Genomic DNA, 15,647 nt, shown 5'->3' with positions numbered 1-15,647 from the left:
GCGCAGGGATGGTGAAAAAATAGAAAGGGTTGAGTTAGGGATGAGCGTTTACTACTCCCATTCGGTAGTTCCCGGCGGTTTAGATGTTAAGTCGTACAAAACACGCGAGATACCGGGTATCATAGATATTTCGATCACCATTTTTTTCACCACCTGTTGAACAAACAGAAAACACATGTCGATTAGCATACAAGTTTTATCGATCGATGCTGCGATAATTGTCGAAAGATTGCTCGAACTCACATGCACAGACAGCTCCTCGCCCGGAATAGCCGGGGTGCCAGTCATGAAATCATTAGTACAGAACGGCCTAAGAACAATTGAACGTTGACATGAAGGTATCCGAGAGACAGCATCACGATCAAAGTGTATAGGAATTAAAACTACTGGCATTTGACTGATAGACCCCATACAGCTATGAGAGGATAAGACATGGTTTGCTACATAATCCGCTTCCCGGAGTGTGGCTATCACGTTCGACGTCAGATGAGTCGGGGTGATGTCCGTCACTGGGTGGTGCAATTGAGACCCGAATATGTAACACACGCGATTCACGTTGTGGCATACACGCGGGATCAGTTTCGCGAGGAACAATAGGTCCTGCCATTCTATTCCTTCTGACGTGTTTTCTCCGCTGGACAAACCTACGACGTAGCTATAACTTCTCCGATCTCCCTGGCAACACAATTGATTGCAATTACGTATGATCCCTTCCAACGATCTCTGGTATCTTTTCGATTACCTACCTGTACACCTACGCTTCGTATAGGCAATAGGGTTGCAGCGATATGACGACGACTCGAAATTTGTCGCAAATGCTGGCGTTCGACGTCACTGGTCGCACTTTCCACACGATTCAGCAATCCATGCTTCTTCTTGAGCATTTGCTCGTATTCTGCCATTATTTTCACTATCACCTGTGAACAAGAGAACGTAGGGACAAAGGGAAACGGATACGGTTTCGTTGGCAAAATAAAGATAAATACCTGTGTTTCTGAAAAGTCTTTATCCATGTAAGGCTCATCCGCGCAGAGAATACGTACTGCGAGCCCGGGACCAGGGAATGGGTGTCGACTTACCATCGAGATCGTAAGTCCGAGCCCGCATCCTAATTGTCTGACTTCGTCTTTATGAAAGTCCTTCAAGGGTTCTACCACATGTCCTTGTGCTCTTAACGCCCTTACCAATTCGCTATCGTTGTGATGTGTTTTAATTGCGTCCGCTTTACCTGGAGGAAACGATTGCATTCCGCGTTAATCCCGACGAAAAGATCCCGAGGATAAGATCCCGAGGATATCCAATCAACGATTCTGATTATTTACCACTGGCTGCTGCGTTTGCGCTTTCTATAAGATCAGGCCTGAGGGTGCCTTGTCCCAGAAACACTTCCTCCGCCTTTAAACCCATCTCCGCCATCACCTCGTTCGCTATTTTTACAAACACATCACCAATGATTTTCCGTTTCTCTTCGGGGTTGATAGTCGCGCATAGCATTTTGGTTAATCTGGTTCTCGGGGTTGTGCCCGTGCCGCATATTCCTTTATTGTTTATAGCGTTTGCGTTGGCTATCGGAGGGACATTGTCCAAGGGAACGGATGTGGTCCCTTGCATAAAATAGTGTGCGGCATTAACTACTTTTAATCGAATTCCCAATTGTGTCAAGTTCTTCTCCACGAACTCCGTTTCTCCTTTTCGCATGAAGCCGTTATTGATATGCAGGGCTATAACTTGCTCCTTGTTTAAAGCTTTACGTAACAGTGCTGCGCATACCGTGGAATCCACACCTCCGCTCACTAACAACTACGATCATTTATTTTCTATTTTACTCGACATTCGATCATTTCGTATAGTTTATCATCTATTTCATATTTTATTTACTTAGACAGTCAACGAAAATTTTATAGAATTAACAGAAGAACGGGAAGAGTATGTTAGTAGAGCCTTACCAGAATTTTCTTGTTGCCAACGGTATCCTTTATATATTGAATACATTGTGCTTCTCTACCATGAAGCGTATAGTTGCCAGAGAGGCCGGCAATGAAGAACAAAAAACTGCGCAACATCGTTTTGCCATTAGATGTAAGATCTACCTCGGGGTGGAATTGAACCCCGTACAAATTCATTTTTTCGTTTGCTATTCCTGCTACAATGTTCGACGATCTGGCAATAACACGAAAGTCATCGGACACCCTATCTATACTATCACCATGTGTTAACAGTACTATTTGTAATCTCTCCAAGCCCCTATGATAACAATTGGTTGTTTAGAAATCAAGGATGTTAGAAAACGAGGGATGAGAAATTTTTGGGTCTACTTACTTAAACAATAGGCACTTGGAATCTACCTCGACTGAAAACTGGCCATCTTCTCGACCGTCTTTTTGTGTTACTGTACCACCGAATTCTTTGTTCATCATTTGCATCCCATAACAGATGCCTAATACCGGAATTCCTATTCTAAAGATATCAGCGTCGTATCCGGGCGCATCCTCTGCGTAAACTGAATTTGGCCCTCCAGAAATTATAATAGCCCTACAATTTGATTAACAGATAATGATTTGAATTGGAAAATATTTTAATCATATAAGATATATCTTGATGATTATGGTATTCTTACTTATAGCCTTTCTCTTGGAGGGTAAATGCTGGTGTGTCAAGGGGTAGAATTTCACTGTGAACGTTCAATTCACGAATCTTTCGATCTATCACTTTACCATACTGTGACCCTGCATCCAGAATGGCCACTTTTTCATCGTTGCTTCCCGTGTCCATTGCTGCTTCATCGGCTCCATTATTTCTCTCTGCGCGACACAATGATCCGTACGCGCTCTTTTCCATTTCAGAATTTCGTATATTGCTATTGCTATTGCTATGATTTCACCAACCCTACAAGAATTTAGAGAAACATATTAGAATATTGATGAAACCAATGTGAAGCAACACAGTAGGAAATAACTTGTTAAGTTTTGAAAACACCTTATAAATATTCAATTATCAAAGGTACCTGAATTAGGATATGGTAAAAATATTTTTATTAAAAGATACCAGTTTTTTTTTAATATCCATAAAATTAAACTATCCATAAAATAAATAAATAAATTCCTATAAATATTTATGCTTCTAGATACAATCCTATTTTCGTATAAAAGGTAATTTTGCATCACAGTGCTGCAGAAAGTTCTGATCAAATTAAATACAGAAATTATAAACAAATTACTGGTTGAAAACAAACAAATTATATATGCCACCTTAACTGCATTATATGTTGTTTTCCTTCAGTGAAATTAGATCACTGGTAATCCGTATATTGTACGCCTAAATATTACAAAAAATTTATCGGAGTTGTGCGGCATATTTTCGAAGGACATCCAAAGATGTTGTTTCATGTTAGTACAACGTGCTATTATAGTGTGTCACAGTTCAACTACTAGTTCTGACAACTACTGTACACTCAGAATATTAGAATGATTTTCCGAGTACATAGAAAGGGGTGCAGACGCGCCGTCGGGATCGATTGACTAACAAAGTGGATGACGTTCGTGAAAAAAATTGTGGGACGTAATGTTTAGCAAGAAATAAATAACCGGCCGTAAATCTTACGAGCACGTTTCACAGAAACGAGAGTAAGACGATAATTCTGCCGTCGTACCAAACGTATTTCCAAAGGCTGTTAAAACGTATCGAAAGACTTACCAAATAATACGAGGCAGAGAATATTTCACGTGTAAATCACCAAGTAACGTAAAATTAATTACAGCAAAACAGAATGTGCACTCTCTGGACGAGGCAGCCATTCAATCGCCTGCAATAGCCACAATAAAGTGCCTGCCTTCATGTTGGAAATAACAGTAGTAACCAACGATACGGCGCGAAAGTTACTATGATCCTTTGTTGTCGAGCCAATTTTCAGCGGCTTCTGCAAGAATATTTTTCCTCGGACGTTAACCGCACGCAAGCACTATGCGAATACCTTAATAACCATCCAATTAGAGCTCCTTCGATGGACGAGTCCCGTCGGAATCGAACATTCCTCCGATCCGGCTAGGAATTTTATCGAATGGAGACACCGTGAAGTTAGCAGAGAACGGCGTTTATTGAGCAATATTTTTTGGGTATGCTTTAGGATTTCGTTTACCATTCTTTATCTATTTATATACTACACACTCCCAAGAATGCAATAACATTATGGGTAAAAGCGGCAACTGCAATAATCAATAAACCAAGTAACAACGACCCGTGCACCGAGATCACAGACGCCGAATGTATATCGAAACGAGTGTTAACTTTAAAGAGAAACACCTATTGCAACATTTTAGCACGCGCGTACGAATAGGTAGCTTTAACGGAATCGCGTGCAACCTTTCCGAATGATTACGATGCAGAGAATAGTGTCAGGATTCCCAAATAATGACAACGCGATATCTGTGCGCAACGACCGTGGCTGCGACACGAGTTCAGGTGGTCAATGCCGTCTAACGAGATCTCCGGAGAATCTTAGGAAAATGTCATTCGTGAATAAATCCGTTTCCAGCGTAGGGAGGGTGCCTCGAGCGTCGGTCTCCGTTCCAACCGGGTCGGAAATCGTTCGCGTGAAATATTATCTACCGTCGGAAGTGGCGGTGCATAACAGCGCGGCTGATTGTTGGGTCTCGTACAACGGCGGAGTGTACGATTTGACTGATCTTTGCAAGAAGTCGGCTGGCAGGAGAGAGGTTCAAGTGTTATTGGCTCACGCCGGCAAGGATATAAGTCACTGGTTCGATCACGAGACAAACGACATCAAATATCACGTGCACCCCGTTACCGGAGTTCTGGTACCCTATTGTCCTCACGGCCCATTACCGGATGTAATTCCTCACGTGGTTCCTGCGAGCTCTTGGCGGCCACTGGACAAATGCCCTTGGTGGCTCGACGAAAGGTACAAGAAGGGCTGTCTCACCGTAAATCCCCGGCCCTGTCGAATTTTGAATACGCTCACCGGCACGGAGATCGTGATGATGGTAAATAGGGCTCGTTCGTCCCCGTCCGAACGGGAACAGTCCGAGATCGATACGTTAACGAGAATTCGAAATGCGTACAGGTTTGCGAGGAGGACACCGTTCAACGTATACAGAAACGCGCTCTTATTTATAACGCGAGAAGCAGATATTACACGTGGAAATTCGAGGGAAAGGAGCTGGACCTGAACTCGACTTTAACAGAGAACGGCATTCCAGACGAACGTGATCGTTTCGTTGCGTGCGGCCTTCCCGACGATTACTACGTCCCTTGTCTCATGTGCTATTACAACGATAAGTGTATCTGCGAAGAGGAATACGTAAAAAAGCGATACGCGAACGAGCCGTACGTGAACGAGCAGTACATGGACGAGCGACTTCCTAAAGGGGAGTACGGGAAAAACGAATAGAAATTTTCGTGGGAAATATCTAGAGGAAAAAATGTTGTTTCTCTCTAGAACGAAAGTTTCCTACGGTATCGTCCCCACGGTCTCGAATATCGCATCACAGATGGCACCACGGTCTCTTGCCGCGACACGCCTTTAATCCAAAATTCTATCTGATGTAATCGTACGGTATTATACGCTCCAAGTAAAAAGTAAAAGTACCACCAAAGGGTGAAAGTATCCTTTCCGTGATATTTAAACAAAAATATAACGAAACAACATATTCGTATTTTTCTATATTAGAAATAGAAAATAGGAATATATGAATATGATCACTTTTTGGTTTTCGTCGAGATATTAGTAAAAATGTAAAAATTACTTTGAGTTTATGATTATTTATATCACTGCATTCCCTTAAGCACTGCATTTCATATTCATATATATAAATATGATCTCTTTTTGGTTTTCGTCGAGATATTAGTAAAAATGTAAAAATTACTTTGAGTTTATGATTATTTACATCACTGCATTTCCTTAAGCGCAGTTCATTATCAGCGTTCCGCGATAATTAGCCTTCGCTTCGGCCATTTCTCGCCGAGCCACCCTTAAAAATCGAATCGATCACGCGTCGAGCTCTATCTCGAACCAAGCGTCTCAAGTATACTTCTCCGATATCAAAATATCTAGTGTATCTTCATAATTCCAATAAAATGACTCAATATGATTCGGTCGATGGTTCTGGTATCTCGAAAATTGATTCCAAGGCTTCTACACTCTACGATCGAACAGAACGCTCCACGAATACGGCTGCCAGTTCAGTTTCGATGTTTCTCTTCGAAATCGATGAAGGTAGCGATCCTCGGCGCAGCCAGTAAAACCGGTAAATAGATTAGGTTACACCCGGCCGAAACTTTTCTATCATCGTACACGTATCGCGTTTGTCTCCGCCGCAGGTAGTTATCTGTCGTTATTTCTAAAACGATCGTCTTGGATAGACGAACTGGCCGTTTACGATAGCACGTGCACACACGGTCTCGCATGGGATTTGAATTACATCGACACGAAGTGTAAGGTTAGCACATGCAGCTCCTCGGAAGCCTGTCTGCAGCGAACGCTCGAAGGAACGAAAATCGTAATGATCGTTGCCGATCGAATGATCAAGAAAGAGCCGGGCACCGATGAAGTGTTGAGGCGCAACGCCGACATTTTGTCGGACTTGCTGCCGAACGTCATTAAATATTGCCCCCAGGTAAACCGGCATTCCTCATTCGAAACCGCATTACAATGTTGGTAGAAATTAATATGCAAACGATTATTGCTACCCGTTTCTTAACGATCCGCCCCCCCCCCCCCCGCGGTAATTTCACTTATCTGGGTGGACATGTGTACGAACGTTATCGAGCAATATCGTCCGTAAGAAACCCGGGATAATGAGGACATAAATCTGCGATTTCCTTTGATTAAACTGCATATCAGGAAACCTTTTACCGCTTCATCTTCAATTAATTCTACCGTTAAACTAGCCGGCATCAAGCGACGTTGTTTGTTTAATCCCCGAGCTTCCTACCGCGACACGTACGTACGTACGTATATCGGATCGGTGAATCAACATTCGTTCTAGCGGTTCCCTTATTAGTCACTTTTACTGGCCACCCTGCTCATGTTAAATTTATACGCGCACGACAATGAGTACGCGATACGGGACCGAATAATGGCGGAACGCCGCGCCGCATACGACCGGCCGCTTCTTATGCGTAGCAGTCGACCTCGGCTTTTAACGCCCTCGCAGTTTCATTAATTACAAGCCGGCTGTTTTCGACATTCTTCGTGACAATCCCGACGAGGACACGGATGTTTGCCGCATCGATCCTCCGCCGTTCCCGCGGCCGCGGCCGGTTCCCGGGTTTCCTTACGCGTTTTGCAAATTTATTTCTTGCCTAAATTCGGCGGGGCTTGTCTCGCGGATCTCGCGAACTATCGTTGGTACATCGATTTCTCGTTTCTCAGGCGATGGTCGCGGTGGCAATGTATCCGATAAACAGCTTAATACCGCTGGCCATGGAAATGTACAAAAGCGCCGGGGTCCACGAGTACAATCGTCTTTTTGGCGTAATTAGCCTCGACTGTCTCAGGGCGAATAGTTTGCTGGCGGAGGTTGTAGGTGTCGAGCCAGAATGCGTGTCGATACCCATGATCGGTGGCAGCTGTTCAAAGACGTGCGTGCCGATTTTTTCGAGGGCGAAACCTTGCAACATGATATCCCAGGTTACCCGCGTCTTGTTAACTCGTCGCTAGATTTCTTCCAGCACGTCGGCTCGGTAGTTAATCGATTAATCGATTAGGCAGAAGCTAGAAGATTAACAAGGGCCGTGAGATCCATCGACGAAGAAATATCGAAACTGGATGCAAAGGGTACCGCGTCCATTGCCACGGCCTTCGGAGCAGCTAGATTTTGCATGTCTCTTTGCAAAGGTACGCGAACGCGCATCCCACCAGTCGCTCAAAGACGAGCTATCTTCAAATTAACACGTTGAATGCCACGCCGGTTTATGCGATACATATAATGTTGAAATATTATCTGCAATAGATAAGTTACAGTGTATAACCATGTTTGACATGTTAATTGCGACAGTGGCCACTGTTTGAATTGACGATGGTAGTAATACAAAATTTTAGATATTGACATTTGTTGCGTCCAGAGACAAAGACCCATAAAAAGGTCCCAACATTGGGGAAAAACCCTCTCAGGCCCCAACAAGGGTCAAGGCAGACACCCCCCTTCAAGGGGTGATTCGTGCCTTGACCAATAACAAACAATGTACCTCCATCCACGGGTGCTCTTCCACGAATTTCCAGCGTTGGGAGAGCATTCTTCCACCAGCGCTCGCAGAGAGAGTATAACCTAAAAAATAAAGTTCTCTAATACTACTAGAGACCCTTCCACGTCATTAATTTGCCGTAAGAAGCGCGAATCGAGCGTACAATGGTTCGGTCGCGCATGTACTACTGTGATCAAAAAGTAAGGTGAAATTGTCATTTAAAACTTCCGGGCATTAGGAAGGCAGGTAATTTTTTTTTCCTAGGTTGGTAGGACTGTCTGTAACATTTGCCAAGTGTCTGTTTGTCAAAAGGTTTAATTATCTCCGAGTTACACGTGTTTTTGTAAACAACCAAAAGTGAATTTTTCGATTTTTACAATGGGTGATTTTGTTGAGCAAAGAACTTGCATCAAATTTTGTTTGCGGAACGAATATTCTTGTGCGGACACGTTAAAAATGTTACGGAAGGCCTTTGGTGATCAAACTATGGCACAAAAAAACGTTTATAAGTGGTACAACAAGTTCAAAGCGGGCCGAGAACGCGTTGAAGACGAACCGCGCTCTGGACGACCATCAACGTCTACCGACGAGGGCCACGTCCAAAAAAATCGAAGATTTGGTGCTTGAAAATCGTCGACTGACAATGAGAGACCTCGCTGATAGTGTTGGAATATCATTTGGCTCAGTCCAAACCATTTTGAAGGATGATTTGTGTCTCAAACGCGTCAAGTCTCGATTGGTGCCATGTCATACTGCATTGGTTCTTCGCGACTTTTTTGCCAAAAACTCGACTCATATCGTTCCGCAACCACCGTATTCGCCTGATTTGGCTCCGTGCGACTTCTGGTTATTCAGCAAACTCAAAAAGCCAATGCGGGGACGCCGTTTTGACACGATTGAGGAGATAAAAACCGAATCGAAGAAGGTCTTGAAGGCTATACCGGAAAAAGACTATTCCGACTGTTTCGAGGACTGGAAAAAGCGTCGGAAACAGTGCGTTTTATCGGACGGGGATTACTTTGAAGGGGATGAAATTGATTTGGAAGAATAAACAAAGAATTTACATTTTATAAACAAATTCACCTTACTTTTTGATCACAGTAGTACGTTAGGCGACTAACCAAACGTACGGACAAAACAACATTTGTTTTAAATTATATATATTTCTATCAATTTGGGCGCGCCGGTCACCGGTGGCCCCCATGGCGTCACCGTCAAGTTAAGTGCCGGTCACCGGTGACCCCAGTGGCATTCAACGTGTTAAACGACCTACCTAATTCTAACTCGAAACATTCGGACAGTTGTTTTGCTATGAGAATGCATCGAAGCAAGAAGTTTCTTCTACGTCTTTTTGCTTTATTTTCAATTGTTTTACGAAGTGCATTTCGTCCCGTTCATCGATTGCTTACACCGAATGAGACAATGTAACGACATAAAGTATTATTTATCCAGGAAAAATATTACATTCGAGCATTAAAAAATTAATTGCCTGGCATAGGTCTTGACGATAGACCGTAACACGAAATGTTGCCATTTTTTCATGGCGAGTATACTCGTCGAAAACAGCTACAGTAATGTCTCCCTAATTGTCGCTCAGATTGTACACAAAAGTGGACAATTTGGGAAGAGGAGATACGATTAATCGAGTCTTGCGGCTCGTTTTTATAGCGGCAGATTATCAACAATTATAAAAACGAGGTGCAAAACTCGAGTAATCGTACCTCCTTTTCCCAAGTTGTTCATTTTTCTTTTCAAGCTGAGCGTCAATTAGAGAGACATTACTGTAACTGGTTTAGGAGGATATATACTTTGATATTCTTTGTTTAATTATACATTTTATAACAGTGTTCTATTTAAGTATAATTACTAGACTGCGGATTTTCCCGCAGGATAAATATTTTCTGCGTCTAGTGCGAGGAACGGAAGCCATTTTGGAATTTCTTCCATCCCTTAGCATGTTTATTGGAATGAAAAATTCTCCTTAATTAACGCTTAGATTGCGCACAAAAATGGACAGTTTTAGAAGAGGAGATACCATTATCCAAGCTTTGCGGAATAATCGTATCTTCTCTTCTCAAATTGTCCATTATAATTGTCCATTATTAATTGTCCATATTAGCACTTTCCAACTGTTGCAATATTTTTGCTGTTACAAATAGCAGCTACTCATTCCTGTCACGAATGCATCAAATCGCAGTCTAATAATTACAGTAACTTATAAACTTTTAAAAGAGATTGCGACAACTAATTGGTTAAATGGCAGCGGTTCCAAATTACGAGTGATTAAATGCGCACAATACAGTTGCAAAACGAGTATAATTTAATTATAACAAAATTCCAAATTTTCGAGGTAACGACAATGTCCCATTCGATACGTGTCCCATTCGATACGTGTCCCATTCGCGGCAGTTCTCCCCTACATTTCGTTGCCCTTTCGTTCAGCTTTGCGTCATCAACGCGGCGTCGTGGAACACGCCTACGTCCGATCCTGCGCGATACCAGAAATTCAATATTTTGCTTCCGCCTTGGAATTGGGCCCGGATGGCATACAAAGGCATTTAGGCATTCCGCCTCTGAACGATTACGAGTGCAGCCTCCTGAAAGCAGCCATTCCCGCTTTAAGATCCGCCATTCTACTCGGAGAGGTAACTTTCGATTTTCCCGCGATTTTACGCGCCCGAGCCGATTTGTATCATCCGTTCGGGCACCGAACGTTTGCGGAATGGTTCGGTTCAGACAGACATTGTTGCTGGTAAAAAGGTTCAATTGTTTATGCGTAACGTCGCGGATTATTTCGGCGCGTTTCAGACATTCTCGGGAACAATGTTTCATCTCGGTAACACACGTTCGTACGATGTTCATTAAGTTCAGGCAAAAATCTCGTTAAAAATGGGACGTGCGACGCAATCTGATTCAATATGCGTAACGAAAAATTCATTGAGTTAGTAAGGAATTATAGCTTCTCAATCGAGAAGACAATAATGATAATGTACAAAATTCTTCGACAACTTTTTCTCTTCTTTAACAGCGAAAATGACAGCGAAATGATGTCTCCTTTTTCTACTCGCCTCTTCTTCGTCTAATAATATTGCCACGCGGCACGGATCTTCTACTTATCATATAAATGTGTAAACATTTTTAACCGATAATTCCGAGGCTGCAAGAAAGAACGCCGCAAGTCATCTGTTGTCACTTTCGAGACATCGTCGCTTAATGTTCCGATCACCAACGCTTCGTATTAGCAGCGTTTCGGATTGCACAATTTTTTGAGTTATTTTCACGATGTGTTTTCTGATCAATTCATAAATTCTATATAGTTCAATGAATGCATCAACTGAAATTTCTTGAAATTGTGATCTGCCGCGTTTTTCACCGTATAGCCGCGGAATCGTACGTTAAACGAAATAGTTGTTACACAGCTGTCGTTGCCTTTCGTGGATTAATGATATAAATACTGAATGAAAATGTCTGAACCGGATCGCTCCGTAAACGTTTGGCGGCTGTGCCGACGAGACGTAAATCGGCCTTTAACCGTTCGCTGTTCCGCAGGATCTCGCTTTCGGAACCTGTCCGATCGAAGGGAAGTAGAAGGCGCCGTAGTTTCCGCAGGAATTATAGAACGCGCCGATGAATTCGAGTGTGACTTTCACAAACAAGGCTGCGGAGTTTATTTTATAGGTCGCCGGAGAATCTCTCGCCGCTAATTCCCACGTGTACTCTAATGAGCAAAGTCGGCCAGTCCAGTTAGCCAGACTGGCTTTTTTCTTTATCGACGACTATCAAAGTGGTACACGGGCCGAACGTATGCGGCCCCGGCACCGCGTGCCCGCACAGCAGACTGAAAAGAGACCGAAAAGAGAATTGGTTCGCCGATCTTGAAATTCCGTCTGTAATTCTTTTTCTCTTCACCCGCTGTGCCTCCGCCGTTTCATTCATGGTGATCATTATTGACGATAGTTATTGTGAGGCACGCGGGAGGTAACCTTCGAATGATTTACGATCTTATCCAGTGTGTTCCATCTATTGGAATTAACCTCGTTTCATTATGGACTCGAAAAATGAGGAGCCTTCCATCGGAGTCCGGCTGCTTTATTTATCGAGTTAAGGCTCTCTCGGCTGCGTTGAAATCGGAGCTGGCGCGCGCTCGCGTACAAACCCGAGAGAAATCAATTTATTCGAGACAGAAAGATTAGACGAGATCCGCCGAAAATTCTGCCGTCTCTATTGTCGCTGCCGTCTGCTGCTGCTGTTATTGTTGTTGTTGTCGTTGTTGCTGCTGCTGCTGCCGCCGTTGCTGTTGCCGTTGCAGTTGCAGTTGCCGGTGCTGCTGGCCGGTACGCGAGAAAAATCGAAACAATGGCTCGTAAAGCAGGGGAGACCGTGAAGCATCGTGTCGAAGCGAAACGCCGTACTCGAGATCGAGCCACGATAAACCTGTAAAATAGTTAATGGCGATCGTAATGGTAGCAGCGATCCGTTCTACGGAGCATTGCTTTATGAGCGAGCTGGACGTCCGTGCTGCGAACGGGCGCGTTTATTTTCGCGCAAATCGGCGCCAGGATCGGCAGAAATCGGGGAAAATTGGAGAATCGTCGAGGCGAGGCGAGGCCGGTTCGGTCGTCGAAACGTCCGGCACGTCGAAATTCTGGGCCGGTTCTAACGGTGCCGGTCTAATTGTAAGAAATCCGCACCGGTTCCGTCGCGCGATGGAAGAAGCCAGGGGGAAGGCAGAAGGCACGAGGCTGCTCGTTTATTATACGTGTAACAGCGAGCAACTTAACTAGAGTCGCCTAACCAGGGAAGTGTTTGGATCTGATAAGAACACGAATACAATCTGGTCTCGAAAGATTCTAGCAGCGGACGCGGTTTTCGAAGAGCCACCGCATCACCGCGGCTCAGGTTACCAGGTAGATACGCGCAACAAAAGTAGAAGAAACTCGTCCTTTCCGCATTCCCGACACGCCACGGTGTTCCCAAGTGTGCGCCGCGACTGCAGACAAGGTACGGACGACTGCAGCTGGCAACTCTTTGGCAGAAGGGATTATTGCGAAGCCAAGAAGAGGGAGGACGGCACGGCTCGGCCGGGCCCCGCTCGGCGCGGGTGTTGCCTATCGCAAATCCTCTCTAAGCGAGTCTTAAACTCTCTACATTCCGACGCGATTCAACTTTAGCCACGGCGGCCAAGCAGTATAATAATACGAGCTGTATAAACGCCGCGCCGCGCCGCGCCGCACCGCTCCGATCCGCGTTTCTTCCATGTAACAGCCCTATCTCGTGAGTTATTCACCTAACTCGGCGAGTTCTCCCCAATCGCGCGCGGCGCACGCAAAACCGTCGATTTGTTTCTCGATCGCAGGCATCGCTTGATATTTCAGATTTATTCATTTACGGGAAGAAAGCCCTTTCGAAAACAAACTAGAGATCGCGAGTTATCGGTTAACGGCTGGATAAATTTATACAAAGTGTTCGGAGAATCGTGGTACATCCGGCAACGGGATGATTCTGCATGCAAAAATAAGTCGAGAAAGAAGAATAGCATTTTTTCATTTGAGTCTCCGTTCTCGGGAAAACTGAGCTGAAAGATGCGTCAAATTCGCGTGGTTTGTAATATGACGAGAAGTTGAATTGGTATATCACGAGCAGACGTGCCATTTGATTCCTATTTAATAGTGTCACTTTTTCAACTTAATTTTTCGCAAAATACGGAGCCTAAAATAAAAAAATGTTATTTCTCTTTCTCGAATTATTTTTGCATGTAGAATCACCCCCTTGCCGGTTGTACCACGATTTTTCGAACACCCTGCACAGAGTTTGATCGCAATTCTTAAGCTAATTTTAAATTATCATGCATATTTCATCTTATAAACTTCTAGGGGTGGTTTCACCCTCTAAATATGGAAGCGGGACAATGTGAAAAAATACGTATCTCTTGTTTTTTGCTACCTCGTAACATGTTTGAGAACCAGAGCAATCGGAGTCAGACGTCTAAGAACCCTTCCTTGTAAGTAATGTAATGTTGGTTCTGACATTTATAATATTGCATAGAAATATTGCATAAAAGAGAACACAATTGCAGTTTCAATGGGCATTCGAAGGGCACTCGGCTTATTCCGTGATACGAGGGTTGCTATTTATGTATCCGGTAAAACAAAAAGAAAACAAATATTTATCACTGTAGATGGTTTTATTGTTTTTCAATATACATACATTCAATATGTATAGTAATTTCTTCCGGAAATGCCAAATTTCAGGTTTCTGTGAATTTCTCTGTCCTAACCTATGTAATTTATTGCTACATTGATGCTAAGGTCGATGGAGTTCCTGGAAGACAACAGAAAATGCTTTGTTTGAGTGTAAGTCAGGTAAAAAAAACCGCAGAGCTACAAGGTATGTGACCGTCGAATTGTGTCACGTGGCCTCCGAATTGTCTTTGAATTGTGTCATGTAGCCGAATTGCCTTCGAATCATGTCACATGGCCTCCGAATTGCCTTCGAATCGTGTCACGTGGCCTCTGAATTGCCTTCGAATCGCGTCACGTGGCCTCCGAATTGCCTTCGAATCGTGTCACATGGCCTCTGAATTGCCTTCGAATCGCGTCATGTGGCCTCCGAATTGTCTTCGAATCATGTCACGTGGCCTCTGAATTGCCTTCGAATCGTGTCATGTGGCCTTCGAATTGCCTTCGAATGGTGGCATGTGCCCCTCGAATTGTCTCCGAATCGTGTCACGTGGCCTCTGAATTGCCTTCGAATCGTGTCATGTGGCCTTCGAATTGCCTTCGAATGGTGGCATGTGCCCCTCGAATTGTCTCCGAATCGTGTCACGTGGCCTCTGAATTGCCTTCGAATCGTGTCATGTGGCCTTCGAATTGCCTTCGAATGGTGGCATGTGCCTCTCGAATTGTCTCCGAATCGTGTCACGTGGCCTTCGAATTTCCTTCGAATCATGGCAAAAAATTAGAAATAAAATAGTTAAGTCATCGTTTTTATTCTAGCATTACTATGTATTCATATTAATGTACACCGGCATGCAGGTCGCTGCTTTTTTTGCCGATTGCTCCGAGTTTCTATAAAAACGAGCCGCGAGGCCCGAACAATCAGTATCCTCAGATCTGCCGGTTTCAATTCCGACCTCCGAACATTTCTGCCAGAAATTACTATACTCTCCGCGATGGTCAATACACTTTTGCATAGGTTTAAACCGGTTTTCATAGCACACTTTCCATTCCGAAACGTGTATATAACCTCCGAAACGTGCATTTTGAACGCATCAACCGCTTCTTCTGGCGTCGAAAATCGTTGACCACGTAATTTATTCTTCACGGACGGGAACAAGAGCAAATCATTAGGTGGCAAATCAGGGATGTACGGCGGATGACCCATCAATTCGATGTTTCGACCGGTTAAATATTGAGTTGTTTGGTCCGACGCGTGAGATCTTACGT

The 15,647-nt window shown here is 43.9% G+C and overlaps 3 protein-coding genes across 4 annotated transcripts; 2 read left to right on the top strand and 1 right to left on the bottom strand.

Annotated features, from left to right (window-relative positions):
• Positions 1–29: 29 nt before the first annotated feature.
• bur (GMP synthase burgundy) lies at positions 30–3,832 on the bottom strand. Of its 2 annotated transcripts, XM_033475349.2 has the most exons (9): positions 3,694–3,832; positions 2,618–2,886; positions 2,320–2,532; positions 1,947–2,244; positions 1,323–1,800; positions 987–1,228; positions 747–917; positions 244–675; positions 30–153 (listed from the first exon to the last, which is right to left on the bottom strand). In XM_033475349.2, the coding sequence occupies exons 2-9, from the start codon at positions 2,836–2,838 to the stop codon at positions 52–54; spliced, it is 2,157 nt and encodes a 718-aa protein (XP_033331240.1). In that variant the 5' UTR covers positions 2,839–2,886; positions 3,694–3,832; the 3' UTR covers positions 30–51. The 2 variants fall into 2 exon arrangements, with proteins under 2 accessions (XP_033331240.1, XP_033331230.1); XM_033475339.2 differs by having other exon boundaries at positions 30–675.
• Positions 3,833–4,359: 527 nt separating this feature from the next.
• LOC117223193 (cytochrome b5 domain-containing protein 1) lies at positions 4,360–5,761 on the top strand. Its single transcript, XM_033475374.2, has 2 exons — positions 4,360–5,000; positions 5,081–5,761. Exons 1-2 carry the CDS (start codon positions 4,368–4,370, stop codon positions 5,405–5,407), a joined length of 960 nt encoding a protein of 319 aa, XP_033331265.2. The 5' UTR covers positions 4,360–4,367; the 3' UTR covers positions 5,408–5,761.
• A 342-nt stretch (positions 5,762–6,103) lies between these two features.
• On the top strand, positions 6,104–12,280 carry LOC117223188 (malate dehydrogenase, mitochondrial). The gene is made up of 6 exons (XM_033475361.2): positions 6,104–6,263; positions 6,337–6,632; positions 7,391–7,648; positions 7,726–7,855; positions 10,645–10,847; positions 11,752–12,280. Exons 1-6 carry the CDS (start codon positions 6,104–6,106, stop codon positions 11,788–11,790), a joined length of 1,086 nt encoding a protein of 361 aa, XP_033331252.2. The 3' UTR covers positions 11,791–12,280.
• The last annotated feature ends 3,367 nt before the right edge of the window (positions 12,281–15,647 follow it).

Source organism: Megalopta genalis, chromosome 4 (genome assembly GCF_051020955.1).
Source record: "Megalopta genalis isolate 19385.01 chromosome 4, iyMegGena1_principal, whole genome shotgun sequence".
Classification (NCBI taxonomy): domain Eukaryota; kingdom Metazoa; phylum Arthropoda; class Insecta; order Hymenoptera; family Halictidae; genus Megalopta; species Megalopta genalis.
Note: the sequence above shows the minus strand (reverse complement) of the source record. Positions and strands in the feature narration are given on the sequence as shown.